Source organism: Tetrahymena thermophila, assembly GCF_000189635.1.
Source record: "Tetrahymena thermophila SB210 genomic scaffold scf_8254667, whole genome shotgun sequence".
Taxonomy (NCBI): Eukaryota; Ciliophora; class Oligohymenophorea; order Hymenostomatida; family Tetrahymenidae; genus Tetrahymena; species Tetrahymena thermophila.
In genome coordinates, this window is record NW_002476434.1 from 353,049 (window position 1) to 368,960 (window position 15,912).

Genomic DNA, 15,912 nt, shown 5'->3' on the forward strand with positions numbered 1-15,912 from the left:
TTCTAATTATTCAGAACATTTTAATAAAGCAATTCTTTTAAATTTTACAAAATTAATGTAAAAATAATTTAAAAAACTGGTGAGTGAAGGTAAATTATAGAATAGAGACTTCTACAAATTTAAATAAAATTTATTATCAATTTAAGCTTTAAAATAAAAAATTATGTTTTATATATATGTTCTTAACTATGTGATAAAAGAATGATAATCTGTTTATAGAAACTTTTGCTTGATCAGTTATTATATGGTTTGTTGAATTTACTTTTTTATAAAGAAATCTTAAATAAGAGAAGAATATTTAAAAATCAATTAACTAAAAGATTAGAAAAAGAAGGTTTAATAATATTCAAGATGAATTAAAAGGAAAAAGAGAAAGCATAAACATTTGAATAAGAGCTTGTTTTTTAAAGCAGTAGTAATTCAAATAATGAATATAAAAGCAACAAATTGGATAAAGATTCTTCTCCTTTTGACTAGGTAATTGAGAAGAAAAAATTGCTGAGTCATGAGATGAATATAAACGAAGTCTACTTAGGCTAAAAAAATGAAGAGAGCAGTAAATAAATCTTTCCAGTCTAAAAAACTAAATCACTTGATTAGCCAACAGGTTAGAATACTTAGGCCTAAGATAAATTTGAAAACTAGTAAGATGAAGAGGCCGATGTCTCTTCTAATGAACTAATAATTTAAGAAAAAGAAGACAAAAAATAAATGAATTCAATCAAAAAGTTTAAATAGTTCAACAAAAAAATATTTAAAAAAACAGCCAAACTCTAAAAAAGCATCTTTAATATCCTGTTTAAAAGAAAATTATTCAGAATAATTTTATTGCTAGCAATTGAAGTGGTTGCTATAGCTCTATTTATAGCTTTCTTTAATGGTTTAGGTTATAGTAGAGGTTAGATTTAAATTTATGAAAGCGATCAAATAAATATTCAATTAAATAGGTGTGTTATCAAAATTATTGATTATAATAAAAAAGATAATATTGATTTAAACTACCTTTCAAGAACATATCTACCTGATTAGATTGACGGAAACATACTGATGGTCTACTCGTTTCCAAATCCATAGCCTTACTAAAAAAATTACTCATTTTCTGTAAACTCTCTAAATATTTTTATTGATTAATTTAATCTTTTTTAAATAAAATAAGTAATCAAACTCATAAAAGACGTTTTCTTTTGATAATAATGCAAATTATAAATCATGTTAAATTGCATTCTATGTATACCAAAAGACTTAATTGAGTAGTTTAACAATCAATTGCTTAGATAAACAATGTGATATTTTAATAGATTCATCTAATATATCCTTTACTTCATTAAGCATATAAGGACCTTAAGTCTATCTTAATTCACCAAGCATAATAGTATAAGTAAGTTTATCTTTAATACATTTTGAATTTTATTTTATAGTTTTTTATTTTAAAAATGTATTTAGGACTTTTCATTTTTGACTTTCTAAGGAAATTTTGAAGTTAACAACTTCTAATTTTCAAAAGCTTCTGTAGAAACTTCGGAGGGTGATATAATTATACAATCTTTATAGAGTATTACTGCAACTGTATAGCTAACCAATAAGTATTATTGTGTCTCAACATATTCCTCAACTCCTATACTGAATACGATTACTAGTAATCCAGCAAGCTGCACTCTTGGTAACATATTTATGAATTTATAAATTCTTAAAATATTTTAAATAATAGTATTTCCCTATGGAACAACTGATTTTGATCCTAAAAACATGGTAGCTGAGAGATGTATTTCAGGTTCTATTACTATTCCTTCAAATATAGGAGGGAATCAAAATCTTATTGCTAAGAATACATTTGGTAACCTTTTCATAAATGTACTTTAAAAAGTAGGGTAAGCAGCAGATTAGATCCTCAATGCATAGTATGTTTATGATCAAACTATTTATGGAAAGAATGGAGATTCAATATCATTTTCAAATAATTCATAGAGCAGATTGAATAGCTAGATGGAAACAGCAAGTAATCCAAATGTATATGATCCAATCTTTGTTATGAGGTTTGGATCTTCATAAATAGAGTCAAATACTTACTAATAATGGCAAGTAATAATTTTTTTATTGAATAAAATTTTTAAAAGTTTATCATATTTATTTAAAGATAACATATAATCCAGCTTATTCATACTTTAAACCTTATTGGTTAGGGGCATTGACGGTAAATCTTCTTAATTCTTAAAGATATTAAGATTAATATTTTCTCGCACCAGGATTTTGTCCTTTTGTAAATTCGTTGAGCTAAAAGAGGCTTAACTCAGTAAAAGAATTGCTAAAATCATAGTTTAAATCATAATAAAATTCTGCATATTTCATTTATTCTCTAGCTTGGTAATCTTCAATCAGCTTGCCACCAATCTAATTTACGTAAACTGATACATATAGTAGTTTAAGAGAAATATCTCTTAGTGATAATTATGTGGACGATTGGATTGATTTTAATAAAAATAGTGATGGCAATATTACAACAACTTAATTGAATGTATCCTAAAGCGGTAATATTTTATCATTTTTACTAATAAATAAATAACTATAATTTATTATTATAGGAGTATTAGAAGCAGCAATTATAGTTAGCTTTATATTAGCATGCATAGTAGGATTAGTCCTAATAGTTGCAATAGTTTACATAATAAATGTTAACTACATCTATTTACTCAATCACATATCTAATATAGATACCTATTCCTAGATTTTAAATAATCAATAAAATCAAAATGAAAGAGGAATAGATAGTAATGAAGATCTTGAAGAACAAAAAGAAGAAGATTCTGCAGTATTTATATAATTTTTAAAATTCAAGCCATATATTTTTATTTATCATAACACAAAATAAATAGTAAATACCTGAATAAATTAAGTAAAATGAAGCTATAAAAATAGAGTACTCCATAAAAGGAATTCTTAAGTTGTTTTTTAATTTAATCTTATTATCTCCTCCTTTGAGTGCATATATTGATTAGGTTGTTATACTTTTCTAAAAAGCTAGATAGAATTCTATCAGTGAATTTTATAAATTGCTCTTTAAAAAGGTTTAAATTAATGAAAAAGCTTCTGATGATATTATCCATAATTTAGAGAAAGATTCAATAGTAGGATCTGAGTTGAAAGGACTGTATGAAAAATACTGTTATCTAAATTAGGTGCTTGAAAGAAAATTAGATGATGAAGACAGTGTTATTTACCTATAAAAAAGAGGTTTTAAGATAATGAATAAATATGATGCTTTAATTCAGTCTTATTCTTATATTAAATATAATGGAAAAATAGCATCCATCTCTGATACTTAAAATAAAAATTCTTTGTAACTCTTTATAGAATCTTCATGCACTCTTACTAAATTTCCGAATGATACAATTGATTCAATATCGTTTGACTAATATTACAATGTACTTTTTTTATCAAATGAACAATATTAACATATTATCTTTATTTAGGATTTTTGTGAGATGAATCATATTGCTAAATAAACAATTAGCGAAGGTTAATTATAAAGAGACTTTGGTGTTGAAACAAAATATGATCCATTATAAGTGATAGAGAGAGATCCAAACTACGATCTTAAAAAAAATAAGACTATGTATATTGTAGATAAAAATAGAGTTAATAATACCTTTAAGCTTCTACTCTCAAAGAATCTGAAAGGAAAATAATTTAAAACAGAGGAAATGGAAGAAGTTAAGAAAGAGTTATTTTCTCCAGATTTTTGGTGGTTTTATGATACTTTGACAGTTTTAGCTCACTTAGGATCAATTATTATTTTGGGATGTCCTTTTATTATCCTGATTATTTTTATTAGAATACTTCAATCCAATTATTCTTCAGTTCCTATTCAGAGATTAATTTTCAGGTAAACTATTATTCTTGTCTTGTTATGAATTTAAAATCAAATATTTTTTATTTGAAAGATTGATTGGCACTTTTTTAAAATTATATAATTCTCAAGTGATTTAGTAATTTTAAACATTTTAAATGGCAAAATCACATTTTATAACAAATATAAGATTTGAAATTTTATCTAAAATTGTTGAAAATAATAAGCTATATTTAGGTAGTCATAAATTAATCAATAAAATTAGAAAAAGATTTAACTAAACTAAATGAATATTATTTCAATAATAATAAAATATCATTTTTTAAATGTTTAATTTTGTAATCAATAATAATTTGTTTTTTATAAAAAGCTATGATATTATAGAAGAGCCCTCGTCTATCCCTTACAAATTAATGTCTGATACTGGTATAGTTATTGCAATTACTGTTATATCTCTTATTTTCTTAGGTCTTTCATCATTTGATTTAATTCATTATTATATCTTCATGACAATCCCTTAAGAGAGGCAATTTTAAAATTATAATTAATCAAGTTATATCAGAAAATTAACTTCAAAGATAATGTGGGTAATTGTTCTGTTTGTTTTATATGGTGTTGGTGTGTATTTAAGTTTAGTAGGAACATGGCTCATCTTAGGTGCTATTATTAATCCAAATGCATTCTTACCATATGCAACTTCAGCTGCTACTTTTCTTACTTTAGTTACTAGAAAATATTAGTAAATTTTATTTAATATTTTCAAAAAAAAAAATTCTCAAAAAATTTTTTGAAAATAAAAAAAGAATTCTAAAGCAGATATTAGATTAAGGAGTAAAACTTTTAACAGATTACTTGAAAGGGTTAGCAGAGAAATAGTTCAAAGATATGTTAAAAAAATTAGATATTGGAGGTAAAGTTGATTAATTTGTCCCGACTGATCAAGTAAAATCACTATGCTAAGAGGCAGCAAATTATGGCCTAATAGATCCAAAGCAATCTGAAAATATATAAGATAATTTAGAGATTATGGTTAGAGATCCTGAGGCTGTTTCTCATCTTGGTAATGAAATGCTACAGATTGCATAAGATCCTAAATAATATGCAATAAGTATTATGGGAAAATTAGAAGAAAAGGCCAAGCAATAGCTTGAATAATAAGTTAAATATTTATTCTTATATTTTTAATTTAATAAAAAATTTCTATTTAGCTTAAATAATACCTACCTATCATGGCTCAGAGTCTAACTTAGCTAATTTTTACTATTTTAAGCCGTTAAAATACAAGATTGAAAACAGAATTAGTAACTGTTCTATCAGACTTAAATTTAGAAATCTAAAACAAATTTAAAGAAAAAGCTGATAAGGATTTAACATAAAAACTAGAAATTTTATCAGGACCTATCTTAAAATTAATATTTGAATTTTAGTCATAAGACACTTAATCTAGGTAAGAAAAAAAGAATGCTATTTTATAATAAGTAAGTTACTTAATATCAACTATGGTTTTGTAGAAATTCCCTTTCTCAAAAGAAAATTATATTTAAATTTAATCAGAAGATAAAAATTTGAAAAATGAAGTTAATACTCAAAAAAAGAGTGGAGAAGGTTATGACTATAAACAACTATATCAAGAAAAGCTGAAAAAATTTAATAAGAGCGAAGTTTAAATAAATTAGCAAACAGTATAAAAAGCATTACAAACTATGTTTAATGGAGTATATAATATATTTAATGAAGGCTAAAAATAAAATTTAGAAGTAAAAAAATAATTTTCATTCTTTAAGTTTATTTATTTTTTTAAATTATTAAATAATTTTAGGGAGTTTTAAAAGAATTCTTGAAAATTTTATAAGAATTTCAATCTATGCCAGTTTATCCTAAATTAAAAGAAATGTCTAAATTTACTAGTCTATTGAGCTTAGTAGTAGAGGTCTTTATAAATTTTAAATCATTGTCAAGAAGTGAAATTTTAAGAATGCTTAAAAAGTTTATTTAAGACTCTTAAATAGAGGATAAATTTGATGTTTGTAAATTTAGTGTAATTGATTTTTGTGACTTCCTTCTTTTGATTATTAGCTCATTTAATTAAGAGTAGAAGACTCCTGATGTAAATCAAATGAGAGAAATATTTATTTCTATTTTTAAAGAAAGTCAAAACGCTGATAAAACTGATGTCAAAAAGCTGTCTTCAATTGTTGTTTTCTTCATTTTAGGATTTAGAAGTAACTTACAAAATATACCAGTTGACGTGATTAAAGATATATTAGAATGGGTTAGAGAAAAATGCAAAGATGATAATGGCTTATTTAGATTGATTGAATTTATATAGCTTGTTTTAGATAATAAAGGAAATAGTAAAGGAAATGCATAATAAAAAAAGCTAATACTTATATAAAATTTACTGTGTTTACTTGAGAAATTATTTAACAATAAGATAGGTTAAATAGAGAATATGCAGGTAGGTTCGCAAAGAATTTATGGTGTATCAAAGGAATTTTAGAAATTCTTTTTAAAAATTATATTTTGTAAACATGGAAATTTTACAAATTAATCAGATTGGGAAAGTCTTACACAATTAAATCATTTTTAAATCATTTCTAAAAAAATGAGGATGTCCCCATAAGATTTAATTGGTTTAATATAATTCACGCTCAACTAAAATACATTGCCATAATACTAAAGTTTTATAAGAATGATTCTTAATTAATATAAGGTAATTATTTAATTAATAATATTAATTAATTTTTAAAATTTTTTTTAGCAAAAAATTATTGTTTGTTAAAATTGATTGTTTGATTTACTATTTCTAAATTTATTGAATAATTTTAAAAATTAATGTAGATTTAAAAGAAAGCTTAAAAAAGATTAAATCAACTTATCGTGTTTGTTTTGTCTACAGATGATTATGATCTTCACGAAGTTTTCATTGAATTAGATATTGAAGATAAAATAGAATTTTTGTTTCTTGAAAAAAATAAAAAAGAAACATTAAAAAAGATAAATTTTGAAGATTTTAAGACAATTCTATAATTTTTAAGAGGAAAATATGACTTTGATCTATTTGAGTCACAAATTACCTAAATATTAGATAAAAACTTCCCTGATTTCCAAGGATATATGTCTAACAATACTGTTGGAAAAAACAAAAGTGCTAATATCATCAATTTTATCAAAAATATTAAATTTAAAAATTAAGCATTTTCTTACATGTTGAATAATATACAAATTGGATAAATCACATACTAATAAATTGCACAGCTGATTAAACATTTGTAAATTGGAGAAGAATAAGGTGTTGATAGCAAAACAGCAAATTTATTTGGAAAACTAATATCTTTGACAAATTTAAATAGTTTAAATTTAACTTCATCATCCTCTGTTTTCAAAGAATAAGTTTAAAACCTTGCCACGATTATTAATTTAGACGAGAAAATAGTATAGTCTTTTTTATAATTAGTATTTTGCCCTGATGATAAACTATTCGAGTAAATTAAATTTATTTTTTTACTGGTGGTATACTATATTAACATTTTAAATATAGGTAATTTAATGATTGCTTTTAGATGCAAATAAGTGGTCTTAATTATAGTTAGTTTATAAACCATACTGTATTTAACGTGAAAGAAATAGATGATTACTAAAATTAACTTACCAAAATAAATTAAACACTTTTCTAAAATAAAATTCCTATACCTTTACTTAAGAGCATAGTTGTAGACATGTAGATTCCATAAAATATGGAAACTATTTAATTCTTGTTGCAGCTCACCAACTAAGAAATCCCTAAAAGCATTAATAGCTTTATCAAGTTTGTATTTAACTCTTAAATGAATTCAGAAAAAGAAGAATTTATTTAATTAATACTTTAAAGTTAAAATAGTGTTACTGAAAAAAATTACTTAGGTGTTTCAGGATTAGTAAACATGTTTACAAACACTAAAAGCTCTGTCAAGCTTTAAATTCTTCTTCAATATTTAGCTGACTCTGACAATTAGTATATTTTATTAATAGCTTGTATGTTTTGTTATTTAGAGGGTAGAGCAGAAGGAATATTTATAAAAATAAATGACAACTAAAGCAATAAAAAAAACACATTAAAGCTCTCAATTGAACAATACTTATCAAGATAATTAGAGATTAAAATAGAATTTTTTGAGGCATTCCAAGCAATTTTTTGTAGCAATATACAACAATTTTCCTCTGCTCTTATCAAACTTTTTAGATAGATCGATTACCAAGAGCAGAGATTAATAAAAGAATTCAGTTAATAAGGAATTAAATCAAATTAAGTTGCTCCAGATGGAAAATCTAATACAAAAACATAGATTTATATGGAAATTGTAAAAAATAAAACAGAATTATCCTTTAAAGAAGCATAAACATAATAAGAAAATTTTGTAAATAACGTCACTGTTTCTGATAAAGAAGTTGAGCAATACCTCAACTTAAAAAGAGGTTAATCTATTAATACTTCCTTTTTTAGTAGAGAGCTCAATATCCCTCTTGACATTGTGGAATTCTTTTAGTATATTTATTAAATAAAAAGTGCTGAAGACTATTAATCTATAAATAAAACATTTGAAGAAATGAAAAACAGCTCATCAGTAATTTCAGTCTTGAAAAACATAAACTTAGAGTTAAAAGATCTTAAAAATTGCATAAAGTTATTTTATAAAATGATTGAAATATAAGAAGTTTAATAACTTTAAGAAGCATTTAATTTGCCTTCTACTGTGAATGTAGAAGCATTACAGAATCTTTTACTTCTCGATTAAGATTTTGATGATTTTGCAAATATAGAAGACAATAGAAAGTTATTATATAATTCTTTAAACTAAAATACAATAAATTAAAAATTTGAAATAAAACCATATTGGTCTTCTTTTATTTTCTGTTTAACTAAAAATTTTGTTTTACTTGAAGCTTTTGCTAATAAAAACACTTTACTCCAGCAAGCGACTGATAAAGACCCATAATTAATATCTATTTTCTAAGGTTTTATAGGGTATAATATTTATTTCTTTATCAAGCTTTTACAAATTTATTATATTTTAAATAAAGGGTCATTTAGAAGAGAAGTTGTGAATTGCCAATCGAAAAAATATATTAGAGTATTTATTTGCTTTATCAGTAAGAAATTTTAGTTAAGAAAAAAGAAAAATCAGAAAATTAAGATTATGATGAATATTTTGATGATGAAGACGAAGAAGAAGGATCAAATGATTAATAGTAATCAGAAAATAAAAGTGCATCTGCTATCTAAATAGAAAAATCAAATAAATTTGAATATGCAATGTATTTACTATATAAAGAACTTCAGTTAAGTCCAGTTTGGATTTTGCTAATGTCTGGAGATGTTTGTGCTTGGGATGAATACATTTTAAGATATTACTACACTTACAAATTTGATACAAATTATTAAAATAATCCAGCAATATCTCTCATCTTAATTCTTCAACTAAGATAAACAGCAACTATTGTAAAAGAATTTATCTCCTACCTTGAGTATTACATACAAATGTATAAGACGTATTCTGAGCAAGGTGAAACATAACAATTTATTGAGGTTGGGAAAAAAATTGTTTAATTTTTAGGAGAATATTTATACCATTTAATTACCAAAGACGCCCACAAGTAATTTTACAATTTAAACTAATTTATAACTTAAAATATTTTAATAAAAAATAAGAATAACTGAGCTTGCATAGGCTTGTTAATTTCCTTAGGTTATACTAAATTGTTTAGCAGAAGAAGAATTTAATACAATTACAGATGAAAAAGAGAAAGAGTAGTACTAAAAGGATGATATTAATAAATTATTTGAAAGAGCAGCTCGAATTTATAAGGATTAAATAGAGTAAGTATTTTAACTTTTTAAAATTCATTTAAATATTTTGAATACTAAAAATAGGAAGTAGAATTATTATGACTTTATTTATGATTTATATTCTAATGTTGATAAATTGTGCTTTAAATAACCTAAAAGTACTAAAAAAGCAAATTAAGCTACTCACTTCTCTTAAAGTCTATAATAAGATGGAATAGTCTAACTCCTTCTTATAAGCACATTGACACAATTATAGGATAGCAGAAAGTTTTTATTTTCATTTAATGATAAAGGATGTGATCATTATAATTAAGTCAGCTATGAAATTGATTTTCTATTAACAACTTTTGATATCTTTTATTTTATGAAGTTGGATAATCCTAACTTTTAAAAGTTCTACATGCATCCAATTATAGTAAATATTATTATTTATTTATTTACTTACTTACTTATTTACTTTTCAATTATATTTATATAGTACTTTGAATTATTAAAAAATAATTATTGCTATTTGTTAGCAATGAATTAAATAATATTTAGAAATAAACATAATTAAATAAATGATTATGTATATAAACAAAATTTATTTTCTTTCTGATATAATTTAACATATTAAACAAAAAATAGTGATTTTATCATCAAAGTATTTAAAAGTTTGAGTAAAAATTATAAAAATTGCTCTGAATTTTCTAAATGATAACTTAAAATAATAAAAAAATAATATGAAAAATAAATTTTAAAATGAAAAAACCCCCATCAAAAGTTCATATTAGTTTTTAGTAATTATAAATAAGTTTTTTAATCTAAATATGTAATTATGAGAATAATGAGAGAGAAATTTAAATTTATTTTTATTTAAATAATAAAGGGCTTATGCTGTGGATTTAATATTGATGGCCATGAGATATTATCTCATTCTCCTGTAAAGCCAATAGCTAATTCAGATTTTAGGAAAAAGTTTATTGAACTTAAAAATCATGATGAAAAAGAAAATTTAAAAATTGAATAGATCGAAAGTATATTTTAAGACTTTGGTTAGATAATTTAATAAATAGCAAAAGAAGATCCATCACTAATTCTTAAGGAACCTAATAATGAACCCAATAAAGAACCTAAAGAATAAAAAATAAAGAGATTTAGCTTAAACTTTTTCTCAAGCTTAAACTATTCTGTAAAAACTGAGAAATCAAGATAATTCATGAATAGGCTAATAGAAGAGTTTGATTCTTTTATTGAGTAATCAAAATAATTTTAAATTTTTAAATAAAATTAATAATTAAATTTATAAATAGATCACAATATACAACTGATTCTACAGAGAATTTTTTTTATTTAAATTCTCATAAATCAGAGTAGCAAGAGTAATTAAGAGATGAAGTATCATAAGAAGAAAAATCATATTTAGAGTTTGTAGAATCCCCTAATGCTCAAACTCTTTTGGGATTCTTTAAATAGGATTACGAGTGCTTATTTAACAATAGCGTAATGATACAATACTATCAAGAAGTAATTTAAATTTTGTAGCAATATTTTAATCTAAAGATTATTTTTTAAAATAGGATCTAAAATTATTTGTAAACATACTTTAGTTATCAGGATCACTTTGGTCTTCGTTTGCTAAAAATACTGATAATGAAAAATTTACTAGATAAATTTCTTAAGCTACTTAATTTATGAACAGCAATAAAAAGTCTTTATTATAAATTGCTTCCTTATTCTTTGACGGAATTGATAATGATTTATCTACTATCTGTGAAAGCATGAACATAAGTCCAAAGCTGTTAAAAATTTTTTCTAAAGTTTTTTTGGATAAATACTATACTGAAATCAAGGATTTTGAAAACCTTCTGTCTCTGACTAAGTATTCTGAAACGAATAAAAAGTATTAATTAATATTTTATAAATTATAGTTCATAATATTTATCTTTTTACTTGTTTAATTTAGGGTAATTAGGAATATAATACATATATATAGTGGAGGGCTTGATACAATGTTGGATATCACAAAATTTTCTCCTCTATTTTAATATTCACAATGCTATTAAATTTTTTATTAGATGCTTTACTCATTTGATAGTGTAAATAAATAAATAAATTTAATTTTTATTATCATAAATAATTATTATTTAAAATAAAAAAAAAGTGGAGTATTCTAAGCTAAAAAACTGATCCTTGTAAGATTAATATAGCAGAATAAGTTTTTCTTTCACCAGATAGAGAGGAAAATAAATTTATGCTATAAAAAATTGTTTTCAAATTGTGTAAAGAGGTTATGAAAGAATAAGTAAAAAGAGCAAAAGATAATAATGATCAATCATTTGTAAATAAATATTCTCACCTTCTTGAAGAAGGAAAAAATAAAGAAAAAAACGAATTTGTGATAGAAGCAATAAATTGCATTATTGATAATTCTTGGAAGTTCTTATTTAACTAAAAAGAAGAGTTGATAAAGTAAAATATTGATTGTATTTTACTTTATTTATTTACTTATTAAAATTATTTTACAGTTAATTCATGAATTATACTTTCAATGTATCTGAAAGCTAAGTTAAACTTTTAAAGATTTTATGCATATTTAAACCTAATTTACATTAATTGCAGTAGAAAGAAATCAATCAAGTTATTAAGGATCCACCTGTAAATATTTTTGATTTAATTCTCAATTTTAATAATAAATTATTTTTGGAAGATCAAAAATGGATTTGAGATTCTTTAGTAATTTGGACTTATTGAAAAAAATATAAGAAAAGAATATTTTGATTTAATACTTGGAATAACTAGTGACAGAGGATTTTTAGCTATAGATGCTCTAATATAACTTTAAGTAACTTTAATTAATTTTATTAACATTATAGATACTAATTTGCATTTATTATAAAAAAAGGATGCTGGAAAATTATTTGGAAAAAACAATTCTGTGGATTAACAACTTAATCAGGAAGGTAGTAATTCAGGATAATTGAAAAAGAAATTTTAAAATATACAAACTAGTTTGATTCTAAGATCTTTGTATCTATGGAAAAAAATATCGGCAACAAACTTTAATCACAAGTAGCTTGATCCTTAATAAGATTTATAACCACTAGCAAATACCATAACATTTTTAACTGCACATGTCATAGATTTACTAGAGTCAAAATCTAATGTATTAAATAATAATACTATTTCAGTTTCTTTAGATAACGGAGATATAAATTATAAAAATCTAATTTAACAATTCAATTCGTAAGTTTAAAAATAATTTTTATTATTTTATTTTCATAAATCAAATTTAAATAATAAAAATTAAATTATTTTTTTTTTCAAATATTGATTTTATATTAATGTTAAATTAAAAAGATTTTTAGAGTGTGGACCTTAAGATATATCTTTTTTAGATGATTTAGAAGTTGTTAAATCTTCTGATAAAACTTCAGTAGCAAACATTTCTGAAAGTTTTGGCATTTTAGCAAAATACTTAACTGCGACCAATATTTCTTGTTATATTTCAAAATTTTTCTCAACGAGTATCTATGATGTAATTGGAAGCACGCACGCTGTCCCAGAGTTTATGTTAAGCATCCTCGGATTTTTCATTTCAGGAATAAAATCATCTGAGATATAATTAGATAAATACTTTCAAAACGCAGATGAAAAAAGCTTTATTTTCTAATTATTGTAATAAAATGGAAAATTCACTGAAACTTCAAAAAATTTTGCTGAGTTTTTCTATCATTTTACAAAAATTATGCTAATTTATTAATTATAGATTAGTTAAGAGGAGAAAAATAAGCAGCTACTTGATGAATTTTATTTTTTTTGTTAAAACTGTTTCAGTATAGTTACTGGAAAAGAAATGCCTTAATTTATAATTGATTCCATTGGTGCTTTAAGAGATTTAGAATAAAAGTAAGTAGATGTTATAGTGAAGGTAATATTTTAAGCTGATTTAAAGAAAATATTTCACTTAATTTAATTTAATATAGGATTTGATTATTTTTTTAGTGGAAGAGACTAACTTGAAAGACTATTTAGAAATAAAAAATGAAGATAAATAAATTAGTCAGCAATTTTATTTAATATTTAAAATGCTTTCTACTATATTTAATCGTCCTATTATCAGTTTGTAAGATTAAACAGTAGTTTAAAATCTTAGCTTACTAATTCAAGTTTCTGGAGAGGAATTTATTAGTTAAGAGTAGGTATAAAGTTTGGTTGGGCTTCTTTAAGGAGATATTTCAAATATATTTAATTTAATTAGCTAATTTAATCTATTAAATTAGAATGATATGAAAACAATATAAGAATTTGTTTCTACAACTTAAAAATTAGCTGTTTTTTCGAACCGTAGCTCTCTAGAACAAATTAAAGCAACTCCTTAATAAGTTGTAGATGACTAAACAAAAGATATTCTAAAAAGGCTGAATGAAGGAAAAGTAATTACAATTTTTTACTTAGTATTAAAATAATTTAAATAAATAATTTAGATAAGTATTTAGGATATTTTTAGATCTTTAGTAAACTAAGAAGGTTAAAATGGAATGATTAATATTGATACATTTTGTACCTTCTTGAATAGAATAGGTAAATTATAAATCCTCTTTAACTTTTTTAGCATACTTCTTTAAAATAAAATACAAGGTATTACACTTAGTTAGCATAGAGCAAATGAAATTTTTGCAATTATCAAAAAGAAAAACATACTATCAAGCTAAAAAGAATAATTTTTATTAAGCGAAGATGAATTCGAAAGAGCTTTTGAATATGTTAATCTTAAAAAAATTAGTATGTCACTTGAGAAGTTAGGAATATCTGCTGCTTTGTTGGCATTATCTCTAGGCACATTAATACTAATACTAATTTTATTATTTGTGTTCATATTTTTAGGAATATAAGCATTCACTTTAGGTGGAACATTTGGGGCTATTATAAATTCTATCATCCCAATGGCTGCAGCATCGGGTACAGCTGCATCATAAGATGATAAAACATAAAATTTGAACGAAAAAAGTATTAAAAATGTGGTAAAAGAGATAGAACAGATTTTAAATTCAAAACAGCTTTGATATATTTTAATTTAAGTATTAATCAAACATATTTTTTTTATGTTAAAAAATAAAAATTTATAAATCTATCATATTTTTTCATTAAAGATAAATTTTATGATTTAAATAAATCAGTTTAAATATTCAGCCTTATAAATCAATAGCATTAGATGATCGATTAAATAAGATACATTTTCTTTTAAAAAATGAATAATTTAAATTTTTTTTACTAACAAATAAACCATCAAATATTTAAAAATAAATGTAAATTTTTTATCTGAATGTAAAGATTGAAAAAATTTCAATTTATTCCTTTGATATCAAAATTTATATTTTACATCAAAAATTTATCACTTTTCCATGATTTTTATTATCTAAAAATTTTGTTTTTTACTCTTTATTCAATTCACTAATAGAGTTATCTTTATAGGCATGCAATAAAATATCTTTGTAAATCTGGAAATAACATCAGCTTAATTAGAAGTTATTTTTTTTGTCATTTTAATTTTTAAAAATGATTAACCACTATTTAAAGAAGTAGATTTATATCGAAAAAAGATAAAGCTCTTTAAAAAATTTTACAAATATTATCAATAAACCATTAAATTAAATAAAAAAGATGTTTAGAGAATATTTAGTAAATATTTTTTATTCAGTATTTTAATTATTTTTGAAAAAAGAAACAACTAAAATTTCTACAAAATCTAATAATTAAGTACTGATCTGCAGAATAAAATAAAACCATTTTATTTATTTTTAGTATCAGCATACTAATTATACTTTCATAATAATAATACAATTGGCAAATGTGTTTTGAATTATTCAAGAAATACATTAATTTCAGTTTTTTTATATTGATTTCTTTTAAATCGAATTTAATTAAGTTTAAATAGAATCTATTATTTATTTATTTAAATCAAGAGAATATTCTGTAAAAATATTGATTATTAACTTACAAATTATTTAAATTAGAAATTAGATAATTTATTCACACGTAAATTATATTCGTTTATATTGTTTTAAGTTATTACATTTAAATAACAATCAAAATTTAAATTTTTTTTTTAATATCTGAATTGAGTTTGCTTGATATAAAAAAAGGTTTAGTTAATTATTTCTAATAAATAAAAATTATTAAATTTTGAAATCATAGATATTATCTATACTTAAAATTAGAATAGCAATAATTTGCAAGATAAATAGGTAGGACTAAATAA

The 15,912-nt window shown here is 22.8% G+C and overlaps 1 protein-coding gene across 1 annotated transcript; it reads left to right on the top strand. All coding sequences in view use genetic code 6, as the record gives it.

The window, feature by feature from the left end:
• Window positions 1–351: 351 nt before the first annotated feature.
• TTHERM_000028469 (phage head-tail adaptor family protein, putative) lies at window positions 352–14,716 on the top strand (the record flags this gene model as incomplete). Its single annotated transcript, XM_012797090.1, has 29 exons — window positions 352–1,101; window positions 1,157–1,378; window positions 1,444–1,660; window positions 1,709–2,079; window positions 2,135–2,525; window positions 2,580–2,806; window positions 2,871–3,419; window positions 3,468–3,880; window positions 4,215–4,583; window positions 4,648–5,002; window positions 5,053–5,601; window positions 5,664–6,557; window positions 6,686–7,329; window positions 7,386–8,849; window positions 8,906–9,478; window positions 9,534–9,701; window positions 9,756–10,086; window positions 10,540–10,907; window positions 10,964–11,177; window positions 11,231–11,553; window positions 11,617–11,749; window positions 11,815–12,122; window positions 12,179–12,308; window positions 12,361–12,495; window positions 12,556–12,896; window positions 13,011–13,581; window positions 13,637–14,086; window positions 14,138–14,234; window positions 14,292–14,716. The coding sequence occupies 29 exons, from the start codon at window positions 352–354 to the stop codon at window positions 14,714–14,716; spliced, it is 11,982 nt and encodes a 3,993-aa protein (XP_012652544.1).
• Window positions 14,717–15,912: the final 1,196 nt, after the last annotated feature.